Source organism: Ostrea edulis, chromosome 1, assembly GCF_947568905.1.
Source record: "Ostrea edulis chromosome 1, xbOstEdul1.1, whole genome shotgun sequence".
In the NCBI taxonomy this organism is placed as follows: Eukaryota; Metazoa; Mollusca; class Bivalvia; order Ostreida; family Ostreidae; genus Ostrea; species Ostrea edulis.
In genome coordinates this window covers 63713638-63731686 of record NC_079164.1, presented here as the reverse complement: position 1 = coordinate 63731686, position 18049 = coordinate 63713638, and the positions used below count along the sequence as shown (strand labels likewise).

Genomic DNA, 18049 nt, shown 5'->3' with positions numbered 1-18049 from the left:
GTAAAGCCCCGTAAACGTTATTCAGAAGATTGAGGGCCTCGCTGATTAAATCGTAGCCTTCCCTCAGCAAGCCTTGCTGAATTTTTGTTTGACCACTTGTGAAGAAATGATACGCATCAGATGCCTGTTCGATAAAAGATTAATTCCATTACATTTTTACATAATATTACAATTTGCAGCTATTATGACGTGATTCATTGTTAAAATGTATCTACTCAACACACATGTATCTACATGTACAATATTTTGTGGTCATTATAAATTTACCTTGGGGTGTATATGTTTGGCAACAGGAAAAATGTTGACAATGTCCTCCTCATTGAAGATCTGTTTGTTCCTGATGTCCAGGTTGTATTCTCTAAGTAAGATCTGAATTCCCACACTTACACAGAAAGACCTCAACATGGACACACGTTGAAGACCGTACTTCTCCACTGCTTGTTCAACAGAATCACTACAAGTTCAAGGATTTTTTAATTTAAATCATTATATGATGTTTATTTAATAAACATTTTAAGTACCAAAGATATGAATTCTCTGCAATGTCATCAAATGTCAAGTCTGATTTTAAGTAATTTTTATAAAGTAGCATTACGAGTTGATAAGACAATTCAATCAAATGATCAGGACATACAGAACTAACCAGTCAAGTTTGTAGTCAAAATAATCCACAACCTCATCTGTAATTTTTTTCCACAGTTTGGAGGGGGTCTCATTGACCCAGTCTGTATTGTCTACAAAAATCCAAGAAATGTGAAAATAGATATGGTAAATTCTACTTCAGAGCTTTACATGCACGTAAAATGTACATATTTGTTGCACAGGAATTCTTGTTCACTTACCTATGCTCAAGAAAACTGCTTTGTTTTTCTTGTTATTCTTTCTCTTTGCTTTCTTGCTTTGTAACTGTTACAGAAATGATAAAATCCTGAGAAATTCATACTCCAAAGAACTTTAATCTATATAACATTCCTGACAATCAAATATAAGCAAGAAGATTTCAAACAAATTAAAGCAAAAAACACAGAACCTACTCAGCAGTGTAATGTCTTAATAAACGCTGCACACAAATATATCTACTCACACTATTAGTACTAATATAGAATTTTGATTTCTAAATAGATGGATATATAATCCTATGTTCTATTATTCTAAAAATGGACATCAAGTTTTGTATATTATGTCAGGTAATGTGGTTCTTTAACTGTCATGATTAGAAATAATTATATTTTCTTAACTTTATTTTTGAACAATCAAATCAAAATTTTTATCATGAAGGACTAAACTTCTCTGACAGCACCAACATATATATGAAGTGAAATGTGTTACTCTGGTAAGAATGTTCAAATGTCATATTTTACATTTTCACTAGATTTTAAAAAATTACATTAAAGCTTTACAAAATGCATACAAATTTATTGCCCAAATGAAGACTTATCTCTTGTCTGAATCACATTGATCTAGACTTATAAACTATACTCACGTCAATTTGTATCAAAGTCGGCATGTTTTTTTTATTACCAACTGATGACTTGAATGTGATTTGCACTACATGAGATAACAAACAAGTCTACATGTAAAGTATCTTCATGACACACAACTGGAATGTGAACGTACCTCCTCTGCAGTGACCTGAGCGTGAGGGGTAGGATATGAACCGATGTAGCAGTTCAGGAAGTGACTGATGGCAGCAGACGTGTTCATCATGTCCACCCCCTGCATGTACAACTTGAACAAATGCTTAGCTGCACGGCATATTAATTCCGATATGACAATGGTCTGAAAAATAAATAAACATATATGAATATTTCACACAGAAAAAGTTTTCCACAAATTGCAACTATACTGAAGAACTGAAACAAAAGACTTTCACATTAATCTGTAGACCTTACGTTCCAAAATAAAACACAATTACTATAGTTTACATGCAAATATCATATTTCAGTCACTATGTTTCAGTATTTGCCATAATTTCTAAGTCGGTAGTTGTGTTAAATTTTTTGAGCAAGCAACTATGAATTCTGCAGTTCAACTTCAAGGGATAGAGGCCATTTAATGAAACTTTGTTTACAAAATGCAATAAAATGTGCAGATGGAATTTACATGTATGAGGAAAGTATTTTTCATACAATGGAAATATAATAATTAAATTTACCTATGTTCATTCAGGAAAAAGTGTGATATAATGTATATCATATGACCCCAAGAAGTGCCACAAAAACATACAGGCATTGATATATGACATTTATGTTCGAGTACAACTACTTTGTCATGCAGCAGGAATAAGCTTTCTCTATGAAGTCCCTCAATAACCTTGACCTTTGGACTCCAAAATCAATAGGGTTCTTCCTCTCTTGATAACAAAGCTGTCTGTGAGGTATCAAATCAATCAAGCAATAAATGTGGCCTGTGGAGTGTTTTACACATACACTCAAACTCACATGAATAGGCCCATTACTACATTGTATATATCCCTCTCTTGCAATGAATTGTGAGGGGATAATAAGATTTATCAATTTGCTTCCACAGAAAATGAAAAGTTTCTCTGGCATGAAAGCTCCTAGAATCAAATTGATTAATCCACAACATTAATCATCAATCAGAGTAAACCTTACGATTAAGAGGTGGGGTTTGTCACCTACACAGCAATTTTTTTTTCAGTGTTAAGAAGGCCTCTTTGTAGCATGTTGGAAAATATATTTGCTGAGCATAGAAATTGAAATACACACTTTTTTTAAATTTCATGCTTGTTCGAAAACCATAATACTTGTATAAGCTTCTGAAAAGAGTTGAATGGACTTACATAAACATAGGAAACGGAGGAATATTTAGAGATCATTTCTGCCACTTTGCCAAGGTAACGAATGTTGATTCCCCTGAAAATTATAAGCAGTTCATTACTTCACAGATAATGAAGAAACATGACATTTCTTTGACTATAGATCTAATACAGTAATTCCACATCCCATTCTTAGATCCTTACTTGTTATGTAAAGCCTCAGAGAGTGTGAAACCGTCTATAGGAGAAGATGAGTGTTCCATACAGTCACTGATCTACAATTTGATAGCAATAGAATCAATATACATATAACAGTTTAACATTCATCATATTAAGCTATGGTCATGATCTAATTTGCAAATTAACCTGACATTAGGTCGAATGCTGTCCGACGCGTTTCATACCAATTGTTATTCTTTACATACTGATTTTGACTACGGATAACTCCGTTTACCCAATACATGTAGGACTCGCAGTGGGCATGAACAGTCAACAGAGGATGCTTACTCCTCCAAGACACCTGATCCAACCTCTGTCTAGGGGTCCGTGTTTGCCCCACTCATAGTTTTTTATTCTTTATAGGATTTGAGAATGATATACTGCAGCTGTTCGTGATCTTAATTTTTTCATACCATGGTATAACATTCATTTCAGGGATTTAATCACAAGATAATACATCTTTATTGCATATTCTACATGTAATGGCATCTGTGACATATTCTACATGTAATGGCATCTGTGACATATTCTACATGTAATGGCATCTGTGACATATTCTACATGTAATGGCATCTGTGACATTTTAACACCACATTCTATATAACTGTGCATAAATTTAATACCATATTCTATATAATATTGAATCTGGGAATTTAAGTCCATAATCTTAGTATATTATCAAGTGCATCAAGATTGTTTACATTTGTTTGACTTTATATGACAAGGACATCACTCAGGTAAACCAGGAATTGATCATACACGGTTAGAATTTTTACTTTTGGGCAGACTTACAAATGATGGGATTTGATGAAGAACAAGAAACTCAGCAGCATCTTTCACAAGCTTCTTTTGTCTCTGGAATTGGTCACTCTGGAAACATTAGAGGAAATAGTAAATAGAATGTTGTAATCAGTGCCTCCCACATACTTAAAGAAATATGACACAAACATGCATACTAAAAAATCACCCGAGTATACTTAAACCAGAAAACCATCCGAGTATACCTAAACCAGAAAACAAGTTGATAAGACAATGAGATGGGATTTAAAGAAATTTGGAATTTCCAAAACAATCTTTCAGCTGCTGCATCAATATCATACATGTATTTGCAGCACAAAACCGTTTTGCTAGAATTCACTAGGCACTCTGGGATCAGACGTCTCACCTTATCATCTGCATTATTGACATGTGGCTGGAAAACATCTGGATTGAAGGTGATATTGAACTCTGTAAAATACACACAACAAAACCATCAGAAAAGCTACACATTGTAACAGCAAATTACACATGTACACAATCTCATTTACTAGAAAATTACAAAATAATAATTCCTTTAAATTTTGAACCCCTTTATCCCTATTACATTGACTGGATGCCTTACCTGTTTCACTAAGTGAGCCTACAGCCACAGCAGCTTTCCTTACAATGTCCTTACTATTCTCTTCAACTGGTCAATTATAAACAGTAACATTAGGTTTTAATCAATGGTCAAGGGGTAATTATGAATTATAATCAGGCTAATCGAGGAGTAATTACATGTATCAATTATAATCAGGCTTATTACACATCAGTAGAAACATTCTCTTACAAGATTCTCCATCCGATCCTGTGAGTGCCTCTACAATCTTCTTTGCCTCGTCGATATTCTCACTCTCTACTTTCTCCTTCTTCTCTTTGTCCTCACTTGATTCCTCTAACCCATCAAGCTCTAACTCCTGCGGTACTAACTTCTGTTCCTGAACAAAGAATGCTATATCATAAACACATCATGGAATCCATACATTGAAAATACTGTACAGTAAAACAAGCCAAGAGTGAATTGCTAGGGATGACGAATTTTTATTCACTATAAGCATATTTTGTTATATTTAATAAATTCATAATATAAATTTGTTATAAGCATGTTCGCGCTGTGACAATGTTTTACTGTAAGCATGAATTCGTTGTAAGCATGTTCGCTGTTACTGTGTTTTACTGTAAACATGAATTCGTTATAAACATTGTAACCATGTTTTACTGTAAGTGTGAATTCATTATAAGCTTGTTCGGTGTAACCATGTTTTATTGCAAGTGTGAATTCATTATAAGCATGTTTGCTGTAACCATGTTTTACTGTAAGCTGGAATTCGTTATAAGTATGTTTGCTGTAACTGAGTACTAGTCTCCAGTAAATATGCACACAAATACCTTGTCTTCCACTGCCTTCTTCTGACTCTGTTGTTGAAGCTGTTGAAATTGGTATGCTGCATGTCTGACAAATGCTACATATCTAGTTCTACAAGAGGTAAGATAAGCAGTGTAACCATCAATGGGAAGATTCCAAAAATATTTATCAATTAATTTCTCGACATTTCGTTTATGAAACTTTTCCCTCTATCATAGTCCTATGGCACATGTTCATTTGTTTAATTTTTTTAGACATACTCAACAAAGGCCTCAATGAGTTCCTGCCGTAGACATGCTAGTCTGTGTGGGTGTTTCTTAGGATACCCATGTTCCTGCATGATTTTACTCAAACATTCCTCTTCATCTGAAAATTCACACAGAAAATGTCTTGATCCCATGACATGACCAAAAGTAACTTCATTTGAAGAAGATTAAACCTTAAACAAGTCATGGATTCTTCTAGTGTTACAGTTTATTCATTTTCAGAATGTCTTCAAAAGCAATTTTAAATTTCTAGATAAAAAAAAAGAAAGAAATCAAAATATGCCGAATTGATTTTAACAGTCTAGACTTACTCTTAAGATAATTGATATCTGGTGGAAAAGTTCTCAACAAGTCCAGAATATAATAGCGCTTGTCATTCCCTATGATTCCCTAAAAAATAAATGATATTCATACAATTCAAAACCCTCAACTGTAGATATAAAGAGTTTATTAAGAATTTTTTTTTAAACATCTCAGCGATTTTTAATTACCTTGCATTCAAGAGACGTATACAATTCTACTTCATCTCCCTTTTCACTAATGACTCTGAAGTAACAAAGTCATCTCTTTTAATTGTATGGTTAAGAAGGGATTTTCATTTTAATCATTCTATATTTCCCAGCTTAAAAATTATGCTAATAAAATAGTTAATATCCTTACTTGTGTGGACAGATTTTCAACTGTGGAGCTGTTTTTTGCAGCTGATAAAAAGATGATAAACATTAAAGATATAAATTAAAAAAACAAATAATTTTTCAGAGAACGACTGTAATATATCTAGAAAACGTTGGCTACTACACACCAGTTCTATGTATTTCTCACAGGTCACTACTGTTTTGCCAAAGTCAATGGATCCATAAACCACCGACTGTTCTTGTTCTCTCTCCAAAATTCCTACAAAAATAGTAAATAAAATTCAACAAGGATATCTTAAAATCTAAAAATATGATTTAATAGAAGAAGGAGTAAGGAAGCTCACATTCCCCACAATGAATGACAATGCTACACATAATGAATTGCAATGCTATGCATAAAATACAACAAATTTACACTTTGATGTATATTTGAATGGTAGCATATTGGGAATATAGAACTGGTATTATTCTAGTATCAAATATTTTTTTCTTTTAGAATATATATATGTGGTACATACCACAGGCAATTGCATCGCTTGGGGTCAAATTTACTATGTAAAGAGTAAAGGTATAGAACTCTAAATATAGGGTACCCATTTTAGCCGATGTAAAAACAATAAATTAATGGATATAAAATTCTACTTTGTATTTTAATTTATTCATACATAATCAATCTACATTACTACCAAAGTTCATCCCGAAATTCCGTATACTTCCCAAGATATGCAGAAATGAACTCGGAAAAATGCCTATTATTTTTTGGTCGACTTCTAGCTGGGCCCTGACACTATACGACTACACAAGAGTGTTTGAGCATTGCAACAAGCTATCAAATAGAATGTGCAGCATAAAATATCATTTCTAAAATGAATTTCTTACCCCAATTCCGTAATAGCTCCAAATGACTGAAATTTTTTAAAACCGTCAACTTTCACAATCCCAGCCATCACCGTAGTTTTGACTAATTACCCAAAAGAGATGTAAGGACCCATAACGATTTAGAGACTCAAATACTAATATTTATCAAAATTAATTCATTATAGTACAAAAATTATGCTAATAACAAGTTTTTATAAATATACAAATGTCTTATTATGTCTATTTTTATCTAAATCACATTATCACGGGTGTTTGACGATTTATGATAATGATGTCAAGGTGGGTAGTTAGTGGCACCGATGAAAATGACTTAAACTGAAAGTACAGACGGTTTAAAATTTCCAGTCACTTGGGGCTATTACGGACTTCATTTTATGAATTGGGGTAAGAAATTCATTTTAAAAATGATATTTTATGCTGCACATTCTATTTGATAGCTTGTTGCAATGCTCAAACACTCTGTGTAGTCGTATAGTGTTGGGGCCCAGCTAAAAGTCAACCAAAAAATAATAGGCATTTTTCCGAGTTCATTTCCGCATATCTTGGGAAGTATATGGAATTTCGGGATGAACTTTGGTAGTAATGTAGATTGATTATGTATGAATAAATTAAAATACAAAGTAGAATTTTATATCCATTAATTTATTGTTTTTACATCGGCTAACTTGGGTACCCTATATTTAGAGTTCTATACCTTTACTCTTTACATAGTAAATTCGACCCCAAGCGTTGCAATTGCCTGTGGTACATACAGGAATTAAGTTTCTATGTTCAAAAGGGGCATAACTCTCAGGGAAAAAAATTAAATCAGTATTGCTGTGAATCATGTCCACATTAAATACAAAGTTACCATCTTTACAAATGAAGGGTTATTGATCCATTACTAGTGCAAGGTAACAAATCAATAACCTTTGACTTGTAAAGATGCAAAGTTACATGAAATTCTGTTCAGTGGTTTCAGAGGAGTTGCGTTGACAAACTCTCTCAGTGGTGCATGTAAATTTAATTCCAAGTTCAAAGGAGCATATCTCCCAGAACAAACATTGGATAAGAATTTCCTGCAAATATGCACATCTACACAATATGTCCTTATTAACTACAAAGTTTCAATAAATTCTGTTCAGTGGTTTCAGAGGAGTTGTGCTGACAAGAACAGGACTGAAGGACTGACTGACAGGTCAGAAATATTATACTCTCCACAACTCTTTGCATGGGGTATCAGAACATTATTTCACTTTCCTTACTTTTAATCATTTAACCCAAATTTCACTGTTGTTTATATTGGCATAATAAAATCAAGCACATTGTTTTAAAACAACATATGCTTGTAAAATATGAATGCTTCTGTTTATAGTACATGTACAACCTGCAGTTGCAAATTACTGAGTATCAATGGAGAGGTTGTCATGTTATAATGGTAATATCTCAAGAACACCAAAAAGGTGTTGACTTATAGTGAAAGCTCTAAACAATATTAGAGTTCTTGCTATATGCACCAAGGTCAAACGGTAATTAATCATGTCAACTTGACAAGCTAAAGTTTATTATTCGCTCAGACCCCATTTAGTGATATATGAGATCCAAAACATATTTTACAATGATTATTGTTTAATAACAACAAAGGTACATGTATATATAAAAAGACAATGGGTGAGAAAAATAATATAAGAAATGTATAATGGACAAATTGTTAAGAAGGACAGGTTATAACATACATTTTTTCTTCAAACACACAGAAATTCTTCAGTATTTTGTATAGGAAGATGCCATCAGTTCACAAAATTTGAAAACATTTGGATACAGACCTGGTATAATGGACTGTGCCGTAACTCTGTAGCCCCTGTAATCAATGACTGCGGTACCCAGTGTGTAGAGTCCCTCCGAGTCAAGATTAAAGTAGGCCTTCACCCCCTGTAGATCATTGCCCTGTATAACAGTCAACAAGTGATATCACTACACATTTCAATGCAAAATGCTATGTACAAAATAATTCTCAACAAAACCAATCACAAAAACGCCCCAATATTTTTTTTAAAAAACCTGGACAGAAAGCCTTTTTACACTTACTGGAGCAATGTATGCTGCGTAATCTCCTCCAAAATCTTTATAGTGCTCTCTTACATCAAAACCAAGACTGAAGAAAATGTTGTTCCAAATAAACATCTGCATCCTGAAATAAAAGAACAGTCATTGGTCAGTGTGCCATCTGTAAGCACCTTCCTATGAAAACATCTGCTGAAATGATAGCATATTTCTTGGAAATAGCAGTTTGTAAGAAAACTGACTTAGCATCTTCTCCTGGGTTGATTGCCATAACATTTCCATCAATCACAGCAATAGCACCACGGGTGGCAGCACCAACAAAATCACTGTGCACCTGAAAGTAAACACTCATCTGGTTAAGATCTAAATTAGCTTCCAACTTTAGGATTTCCTTATCAGTATCACACACACCTACTCATAAATGCATTCAAAGCTTCCATTGACAGTATGTGAAACTAACCAAGAGGGTGGAATATCTTGTAGACTTTTCCAGTCTAAATTAAGACAGACCTCTGATAAATGGGATGGTCCAAAACTAGTCAGTAATGTGGAAAATAATGTGATAGATGTTTTCAATCCTTTATTATGCTGATCATTTTTCAATTTCATATTTTTTTTTTTATAAGGAATTGAGTCTTTGCATACTTAGAACCACACGAAGCTTATTTCATTTCAAATTGGAATAGACTAGTTTGATTTTGGGGTAGATTGGAGCTATTGGTCAGGCCTTAATTTTGCACATGGAACTTTACCTTAAATACTGCACGCTCTCTGATAAGCCTCTCTGGAAGTGTTTTCTTTGATAATTCTCGTGTTGTTTGAATCTCTTCATTCCAATCACGAGTCTGCCCTGGGATGTGTTCCTCATACCCCAGACGTGTGGAAAAGGCTATCAAAATATCAACAATCATCTCCTATTCTACATCACAATACAAGGCCTTAACTCGTTAAATGAAATAATGGAAAATGTATTTCACTCCAAAACCTTTTTTGAAGAACAAAACCGATATATAAATATACAAATGTATAGTTTTCTCTGCATAAAAAAGTACAGTATCTAGAGTACATCAAACGTACCATCCTCAGCCCTGATGTAGTCCACAGTGTGTTCTGATTGAGGAGCCATCCAGCTGTAGATCTGATACGGTGAAGGCACTCGCTCAAACGGGTGCTTCTGTCCTCGCTTCTTTAGAAGAATACTGAAGTTCCTCTTGAAACTTGGACTTATCTACATTTACAGGCATCAGAACGACTCAAATCAAATGTACAAGTAAATGCTTCCAGTGAGCAAAAAAAAAACCCAAACCAAACAACAAAACAATGATACATACCTGATTTAAAAGATCGATAAGGGAATGAGACAAAAACTTTTGCTGGGCAGCTCTTGGGTTGAATTCATCTTCCGTTGACCTAAAACACACATCGCACAATAATAAACAAAGACACTGATATCCATATTACAGAAAAAATCATGGTCCTTCAATCCATTCCATACTCACTGGTTGACATAGAATCCTCGAGTCGAGGCAGTTATGTGGTATTTTTTGTCCTCTAGTGTTAAGACATATAGGTACAGCAAATCACCTACACAACAAAAATGTGCAGTATTTAATTTTAAATTTCAATACTGAATCCAATTATGCATTACATTTTGGATAATAAACAACTAATTTAAAAGTAGATGACATCATCCCTACCATGCATTCTTCGGTTTCCTGGGGGTGGATTCCAACCACTGTAGGTCAACACTCGGAGGCACTGTGGACCCTATAACAGAAAACATGAAAATAAATATGTTCACTTTAACTGATAGGTTCAATTTTCAATAACTTCTGAGCATCACTCACCTTGAGGTCTTTTAGCCCTGGGTGTAGGGGCAGTAGGGGCCTCTCTTTGTTGTTTGGCATGATGTAATCTGGCGGAGTACAATCCACTGAGTCTGGCTTTGACCTTTTCTTGTCTGAAAATACAAAGATTCAAATTTTAAAATTTATCATATTTATCGTATTTGCCAGACCCTTAGACCCCAAAACCAACCCAAGGTGATGTCTCTATCATCAACCAATACTGCAAATATGAACATCCATCTGCAAAGTGTTCTCAAGAAAGTGGATGGAAACAACTCAGACAGACAGACTAGGATAACCCTTCATATAAGTCTACATTAGCTAGTAAAACATGGAGAGCTAGTTTAGATTACCTAGAATATCTCCTAATGTGACTGCGTTGAGGAAGGAGAGAGAGTTACAGTCCACTCCATTGTATGTGTCAGCAGGATCCACAGACTTTAGCAAATCTCTGATGTGGCGAACATGTATACGGGCTTCTCGTACAGTATATGGCTCTGTAAAAACAATTTATGTGCAGGCATCACTCAGTTTATTTTAAAATATAAGAGTTTAAAAACTATTATCAATCTTTATTAAGTACTGATATTTTTTAAACACTGCATCAAAACCACTCATCAGTTACAATGTTCTCCTTTAGAAGAACACTACCCACCTTCCACCACTTTAATGTTGGAGCCTTCCTTGAGACCCTCTATGCTTTTGAGCTCTGCAAAGTTGTCCAGTGTGACTCCATCCAGCTGTAGAGAAAAGCAGGTCCTGATACAAGTATCCTCACGGTCCATCAACACCTGGTGAATCTCCTGGACCAGCTCCATTGAACTCACCTGTCAGAACAAAAACCTTGGGTAAACACATAAAACTTCTCAGTCATCCTTACAGCCAATTTGATTTAAATCAGCTTCTCAGTCCACTCCTTTTCTTTTCATATTTTAATCACACTGCTTTACAGCATCTGTACAGTTTATTACTTATCATTCAATATTTAATGCACATTTTCAAACATTCCTCCCATACACTTAACCTTCACATTAAAACAACAATATAAAATAATGACCTTTACGCTGCGAGTATGAATTAAAATATTAACGTGTACTAGTCTACATACATGTAAATTATGGAAGTTACGATATTAACAACTTTGATGATTGCACTTTGCATAAAATCAACCTTACTGGTAATTCTATGGGGCTTCCGCCTGGGATTTGTATCTGCACATTAAATCCTGTATCTTGTATCAACACTATCTCCTTGTCGTTCTTTTCTCCCTCTTCCCCAGCCTCTGCCCCCGATTTCTCCCCCACAGGAGCAATGTCCTGGGACCCATTAACCAAGGGTTTCTCAGAGCCAACTCCATCGTCCACAATCATCTTCTCTGAAATTAGAAAACATGGAGACTGTCCTTTATAGTGTGCTGCAGTCCTCCTGAAACAGCAGGAGCAGGTGTTTCTATGGGCTTCCTGCTTTGTAAATCTCTCTTTTTAAAATATAACATGTGACAAATCTGGCTCACTCCATATGTAATATAGGAAAACTTCTGGTATTTAAACCAAATCAATACTTGACATGTTAAATCTGGATTAAGAAATGAACAATTAAAAACTATTCACGGACACATATACATTTACTACATGATCAAATGCAGAATAAAACCTTTTATATAAAACTTGTAAGGAGTAGCAACAGTTTTATCTTCATTATGAATTACACAGTCCATCCTAAACCACAACATATCCTGTATTGTCGTTTGTAATTTATCAGTGTTGTAAAAATTTCAAATTTCTTTTAACACCATAATTCTCCAACTATGTGCACTGTGATACAAAGTTATCTTATGAAAATCATTTTTTATGTATTTATCTGCTGCCTTAAGATACATTCTACAAACACTGGCAGTCTCTGGTGATGATATGATCTATATTCACTCTAGCATTTTACTCATATCTACAGTGATACACATGTACCAGCCACATCTGTAATTGTATTTGACTAACAACACAATAATTACATACATAAAATAAAATCATGCTCATTCACTTATATCAAAGCCTTGAAACTTGTGAAAATGAAATTTTTTAAACCCTCCCCCCCTTTCTTTTTACCTTTGCAGCGAGTCATATGATTAAAACTAATAATTTACTGTGCATGGAATGTGTACACTAAATTAGTTTCTTTTGCAGCAAAGTGCAAAAGTTGTCATTTGCAAAAGCATGACTGTATCGACATAAACAGTAAATGCACAAAATACAATTTTGCTGATTTTGATAAACCCATATTCATTTGCTTTTGGCCAAAGAAATATATCTCATATTTCCTATTACCAAAGTAACCAAAAAAAATGCAGATAGGTAAAATAAGACTTGGAGGAGGGGGGGGGGGGGGGGGGGGGGGGGGGGGAGGGGGGGGGATAAGTAAGATTGCTATACATGTCTTAAGTCAAACCAAAAAATCTGAAGCAAACTGTGACAGATGTATGGACAAGGGTAACACTATAAATCCTGGCCACAGCAGCTTGTATGCAATCTAATTTTTGTTTTAATCAGAATTAAATCTCATTTTACACAATGTTTTTTGTTGTGATTTTTTCAAACTAATAACCTCCTGACTAAACTAATATTAAAATCATAAAATAAAATATATATACCAACGACGTTTTACGTCAGAAAATTACAATTACACAGCATTATAAAATTTCACAAAAACTGGCAATGTAATATGATTTGATAGTATTCATGATGATTTCATGAAACTGTTTCTTTACAAAAGTATACAATGGTCTGTGAAAAATAAAGGAAATCTATTGCATAATGGATCCAGAGCAGGAAATGGAGTTGGGTTGGACACAACCTGCGCAGAGGACCAAACAACATCCCACACCACAGCTTGGCCTGGAACCCACAGGGAAAGTAAAAGAGGGGACGACCTGTCACCACCTAGAGAAGAACTCTACAGGCAGAGCTCAGGAAAATCAACATAACCTGGGGTGCAGCCAAGAGAACAGCCCAAGACAGAACAAGATGGAGAACAACAGTGTGGGTACTATGTTCCGAATGGAACAAAGAGGACAAAGTAAGGAATTGCATAATGGACTTGATAAAGAATTCAATAAAAACAGAGTTATTGCCATTGATTATTCACATATAGCCAAGAGTTTTGAAATATTTTATGTTTAACAAGATTTTTTACAATAACTTTTGGAAAAGACTCCAAGATAATTTATGTTCCTTTAGGGTGGAACTACATTAAGTTGACAAAAAGCATCCTTAAAGGGACATGGACATATTTGAGCTGAAAATTTTCAATTTTATTTTTTACTACTTTCTGAACTGAAATATCTGGAGAAATATGGAGCAACAAACATATTTTAATGGAGGTTACTGTTCAGTATAAAAATCAATTAAAATAAATTCTAGTTGGGAGGTCAGCAAGAAAAATAAACATATACTATAGTTAGGGCTGCAACGGGTACCCGAAATAACCGAAAAACAGTAACTGCATGTAGCCAGGTCATGTTGTTCAGGTTGGGTTCGGTTCCATTTTTCCGTATTTCATTTCGGGTCCGGTTTTTACAATATAATCATTAATAAAAATCCGTTCAAACAAATTGGCATCAAAATCCTCAAATGTGGCTGTATTTTGAACAATTGTTAAATAATGGCATTGTGGACAATACAATGACAGTATGTAAAATATGTCAGATACATTTAAATTACGCCACAGGATCAACATCCTCAATGACAAAACATTGAAAGCATGGAATGGAAACAAGTAGAAGTGACAATGTTGTTTCTAGTATCATAGATGTCAAGTCTAAACCAGAGTCCACACCTGTGAGTAATTATTGTAACAAAATACAATAAAGGTTTTGATTTTAACTTGTATATTAGATTTTTACAAGATTGCTACACATAGCCATATGCCCCCCTCCAAGGTCACAGGGTCAAAAATGTTGGTACCCACGAAAAGGTCTTGTCACAAGGAATACTCATGTGAAATATCAAAGCTCTAGCACTTACTGTTCAAAAGTTATAAGCAAGGTTAAAGTTTCAGACAGAATGACAGACAGGACAAAAACAATATGCCCCACGATCTTCAATCTCGGGGGCATAAAAATGATAAAATAAGTATGTTGCAGTATTAGTTAATTTTTAATCAATAAGCACACATTTACCTGTTATCAATGTCAGAAAATTGCAATTTTCCTTAGACAGCATTATAAATCAAAATTTCACAAAAACTGGTTAAAATAATATAATAATATTCTTAACAATTTCATGAAACTGTATCTTTAAAAAATATACAAAATGTTTGTGAAAAATAAAGGAAATCTATCGCATAATGGACTTGATAAATTATCTAATGAAAACAAACTTATTGCCCTTGGGTTCAATATTTTGAAACATACAATTGATTATTCATATATAACAAAGACTTTTGAAACATTTTATGGTTAACAAGATTTTTTACAATAACTATTGAAAAAGACTCCAATAAAATTCATGTTTCTGTCGTGCATAAATCTGATTAAATCATCAACTATGCGAAATCTTATGACGTCACAAGAAGGTGGAACTACGTACATAGAACTTGCAGGTACAAACATGCATGTATACCCTAAATATTGTAATATGTACTGTTCAGGTAACTGATATTTATTTGTTTTACATTCCTTGGAGAATCTTTCTTCCATATTGACAATGTCACCAACTGTAGTTGAAGAGCTTTAATCTAGATCTAGCATGGTGCTCAGAGCTGTAGCCATGAGTGTTCTTTATCGTGCCAATGACTCTCAAGATACAATATTTTTAGTAGATGTTTCACTTCAAAGTAAAATGACAGTGAAGTTTCAAAATGCGACACATGACTCAAACTTGACAAAATCTGTGAGATTTCAGCAATTAGTTATGATTTGTCTACTTTTTTGTTAATGGCATGTTTGTTGATCATCAAATCATTTTAAAACTTCTTAGTACATGTTTGATTCCAATTTATGATAGAAGTGAAATAAACTTAAATCAGCATAAATTTATGAAACCAATAAATAGGGGAAAAAAATTATTTAAAGGCGGGTTGGACTGTCACATATTTTAAGCAGTAAACATGCCACCATTGGAGTTGCTCATCCCTGTTATATATCATATGTCTCTGACAGTGCATACAAATTCTGTATACAGAATTGTATGTACAATAATTATTATTATACAATTTCCCTGTATTGAGTGTGTGTTTATTTATCATGTTTGTGTTATATGTGTTGCCTATTTATATGTTGTTGTCAACAATTCATTACAGAATTTTATGCATGTACAGATAATTATAAAGTAGGTTGCTGGATAACTTGCTTATACATTGAGAAGATCTCAAAACCAAACTATCTTACTACGTAATGAAAAATGAAGCCAGCTGATTCGTTGAGGTCACACGAACTACATTTCGACCCAGACGACCTTGAAAAGTTACGTACGGTTAATAAATAATAACACGTGGTTATGCATTTTTAAACAGAACGTTGCAATCGCATTTATTCATCATGATTTCATCTGCCAATAAAATCTGCACAATTCTAAAAACAAAGCAAGATTTAGACGCAAGCACGAACATTGGTTGCATAATGAAATTGTTGCGTAAACAGAGGGTAAAGACATCAATGAAAATGTTAAAAATTGGAACTATTTAGCAATAATTCACAAAATAGACGAGCTTATCAATCTTATTTCATACAATATTGTCGAATTAAAAACTTGAAAGTTGCAAATAAACACGATTGAACTTGCTATACCGTCGTCTGCACAGCACTTCGTTACTAAAATTTTATTATTCTTCTCCTGACTTACCATTGCCATTTACCGTCGCTGTCACGCACTGGGATTTAGGTGAACCATTCTGCATTGTCGTAGCATTACTTTCATCGTTGTCGTGTTCTGAGATACCTGCCATCGAACTATGACTTTCACAGGAAAACACGTGCACCGTCTTAGGAAACTTGTCCTACATATATGCACGTTTCACCTCAAAAAAATCACAATCGGTCGAACGCTTTAAGGACTGGGTAAAAGTAACTACAATTTACCGACGAGCGGCGTAACAACGCACGGATTTGCCATGTTCCACTCCGAGTAATACGAACACTGCCGCATGCCATGTAATTATGAATTTATAAAATTCATGAGATTTTGCTATTTTACAAGTTCGAGATTCATTTTAAATGTGAGTCAGTCGCAGGGCCAAAATGATTAGAGCTGTAGCGGTCAGTCAGATTCGATCGCCGGTGGCCAGATATAGTTCAGTTGGTATAGCACCTGACTAGAGATTCAGGAGACCCAGTGGTCTGCTGCATTGCAATTTTTCTTTTTCAGTTACATTTGGTGCCGTAGAGTAAGATCAGTCCAGGTAAAGATAAGAGAGAGAGAGAGAGAGAGAGAGAGAGAGAGAGAGAGAGCCGTACATATAGAGGTCAGGCGGCTTCGACTGACGGTGGCCAGATAGCTCAGTTGGTAGAACACTTTAATAGCCAGGGTTGGAATCCCGGCGGTCTGTCTGAACATTGCATTTTCTCCTTTACAGTTACAAAGCTATATATATGCTGTACGTAATCTTTTGATATTATCGTAGGAGTAAAAAAAACCCACGTGTTTTAACTACATCAACCTATATATTTTAACTATACACTTTATGCAATTTAACTTAATCGGATTAAAGAGTAATCTAATTATGTATTCTCCGAGTCGGATAGTGAACGCCCCAATTCGAAATATTCAAGATCACGTGACGTTGCACGCGGAATTTGAAAGCGTGGATTTGGTTCCCGACATTATTTTGGTTCCGGTACACAGTTATCCCTTAAAACTATTGAAATATGAAATGTTTACGAACATTCCTTATGGATTCTGTCGTTTTTCATCGAGTTATACAATAAAACAGGGGCCTGTAGTTAGAGCCGGTTTGATACGCCTATTTCTGTGTTTTCAAAAATCAAAAATGTACCGAAAGAAAATAACAAAAGAAACTTGATAGAACAATGTGACTTTTTCCAGAAGATTGTTCTCCCCTATAGGTCTCTTCTTTTGTTACCCAGTATTCTACCTATATACCATAAATAAATAAAATAAATGTTTATTTGGTATATACATATAGTCGTCAAAACTTAAATACTGCCTCGTCATTCATAGGGACGACTTTGACTGTTGCCTTGTTTTCCTTTTTTCATTTTCTGAACA

At 34.4% G+C, this 18049-nt stretch overlaps 1 protein-coding gene across 1 annotated transcript in view; it reads right to left on the bottom strand.

Moving 5' to 3' along the window:
* LOC125647852 (clustered mitochondria protein homolog) overlaps window positions 1–16874 on the bottom strand; it is a 22604-nt gene extending 5730 nt beyond the window's left edge. Inside the window, exons 1-30 of the mRNA XM_048874677.2 lie at window positions 16667–16874; window positions 12008–12207; window positions 11488–11659; window positions 11186–11329; window positions 10833–10945; window positions 10683–10752; window positions 10485–10569; window positions 10317–10395; window positions 10063–10213; window positions 9738–9874; window positions 9228–9319; window positions 9010–9112; window positions 8748–8868; window positions 6231–6322; window positions 6089–6129; window positions 5920–5974; window positions 5740–5818; window positions 5423–5528; window positions 5186–5273; window positions 4587–4734; window positions 4380–4445; window positions 4164–4225; window positions 3791–3868; window positions 2984–3054; window positions 2804–2876; window positions 1618–1779; window positions 843–906; window positions 644–734; window positions 268–454; window positions 1–124 (exon numbers count right to left, since the gene is read on the bottom strand). The exon at window positions 1–124 is cut by the window's left edge and continues 68 nt beyond it. Of these exons, the coding sequence (XP_048730634.2) occupies window positions 1–124; window positions 268–454; window positions 644–734; window positions 843–906; window positions 1618–1779; window positions 2804–2876; window positions 2984–3054; window positions 3791–3868; window positions 4164–4225; window positions 4380–4445; window positions 4587–4734; window positions 5186–5273; window positions 5423–5528; window positions 5740–5818; window positions 5920–5974; window positions 6089–6129; window positions 6231–6322; window positions 8748–8868; window positions 9010–9112; window positions 9228–9319; window positions 9738–9874; window positions 10063–10213; window positions 10317–10395; window positions 10485–10569; window positions 10683–10752; window positions 10833–10945; window positions 11186–11329; window positions 11488–11659; window positions 12008–12207; window positions 16667–16769 (3157 nt within the window). The 5' untranslated portion in view covers window positions 16770–16874. The remainder of the gene's footprint in view (window positions 125–267; window positions 455–643; window positions 735–842; window positions 907–1617; window positions 1780–2803; window positions 2877–2983; window positions 3055–3790; window positions 3869–4163; window positions 4226–4379; window positions 4446–4586; window positions 4735–5185; window positions 5274–5422; window positions 5529–5739; window positions 5819–5919; window positions 5975–6088; window positions 6130–6230; window positions 6323–8747; window positions 8869–9009; window positions 9113–9227; window positions 9320–9737; window positions 9875–10062; window positions 10214–10316; window positions 10396–10484; window positions 10570–10682; window positions 10753–10832; window positions 10946–11185; window positions 11330–11487; window positions 11660–12007; window positions 12208–16666) is intronic.
* Window positions 16875–18049: the final 1175 nt, after the last annotated feature.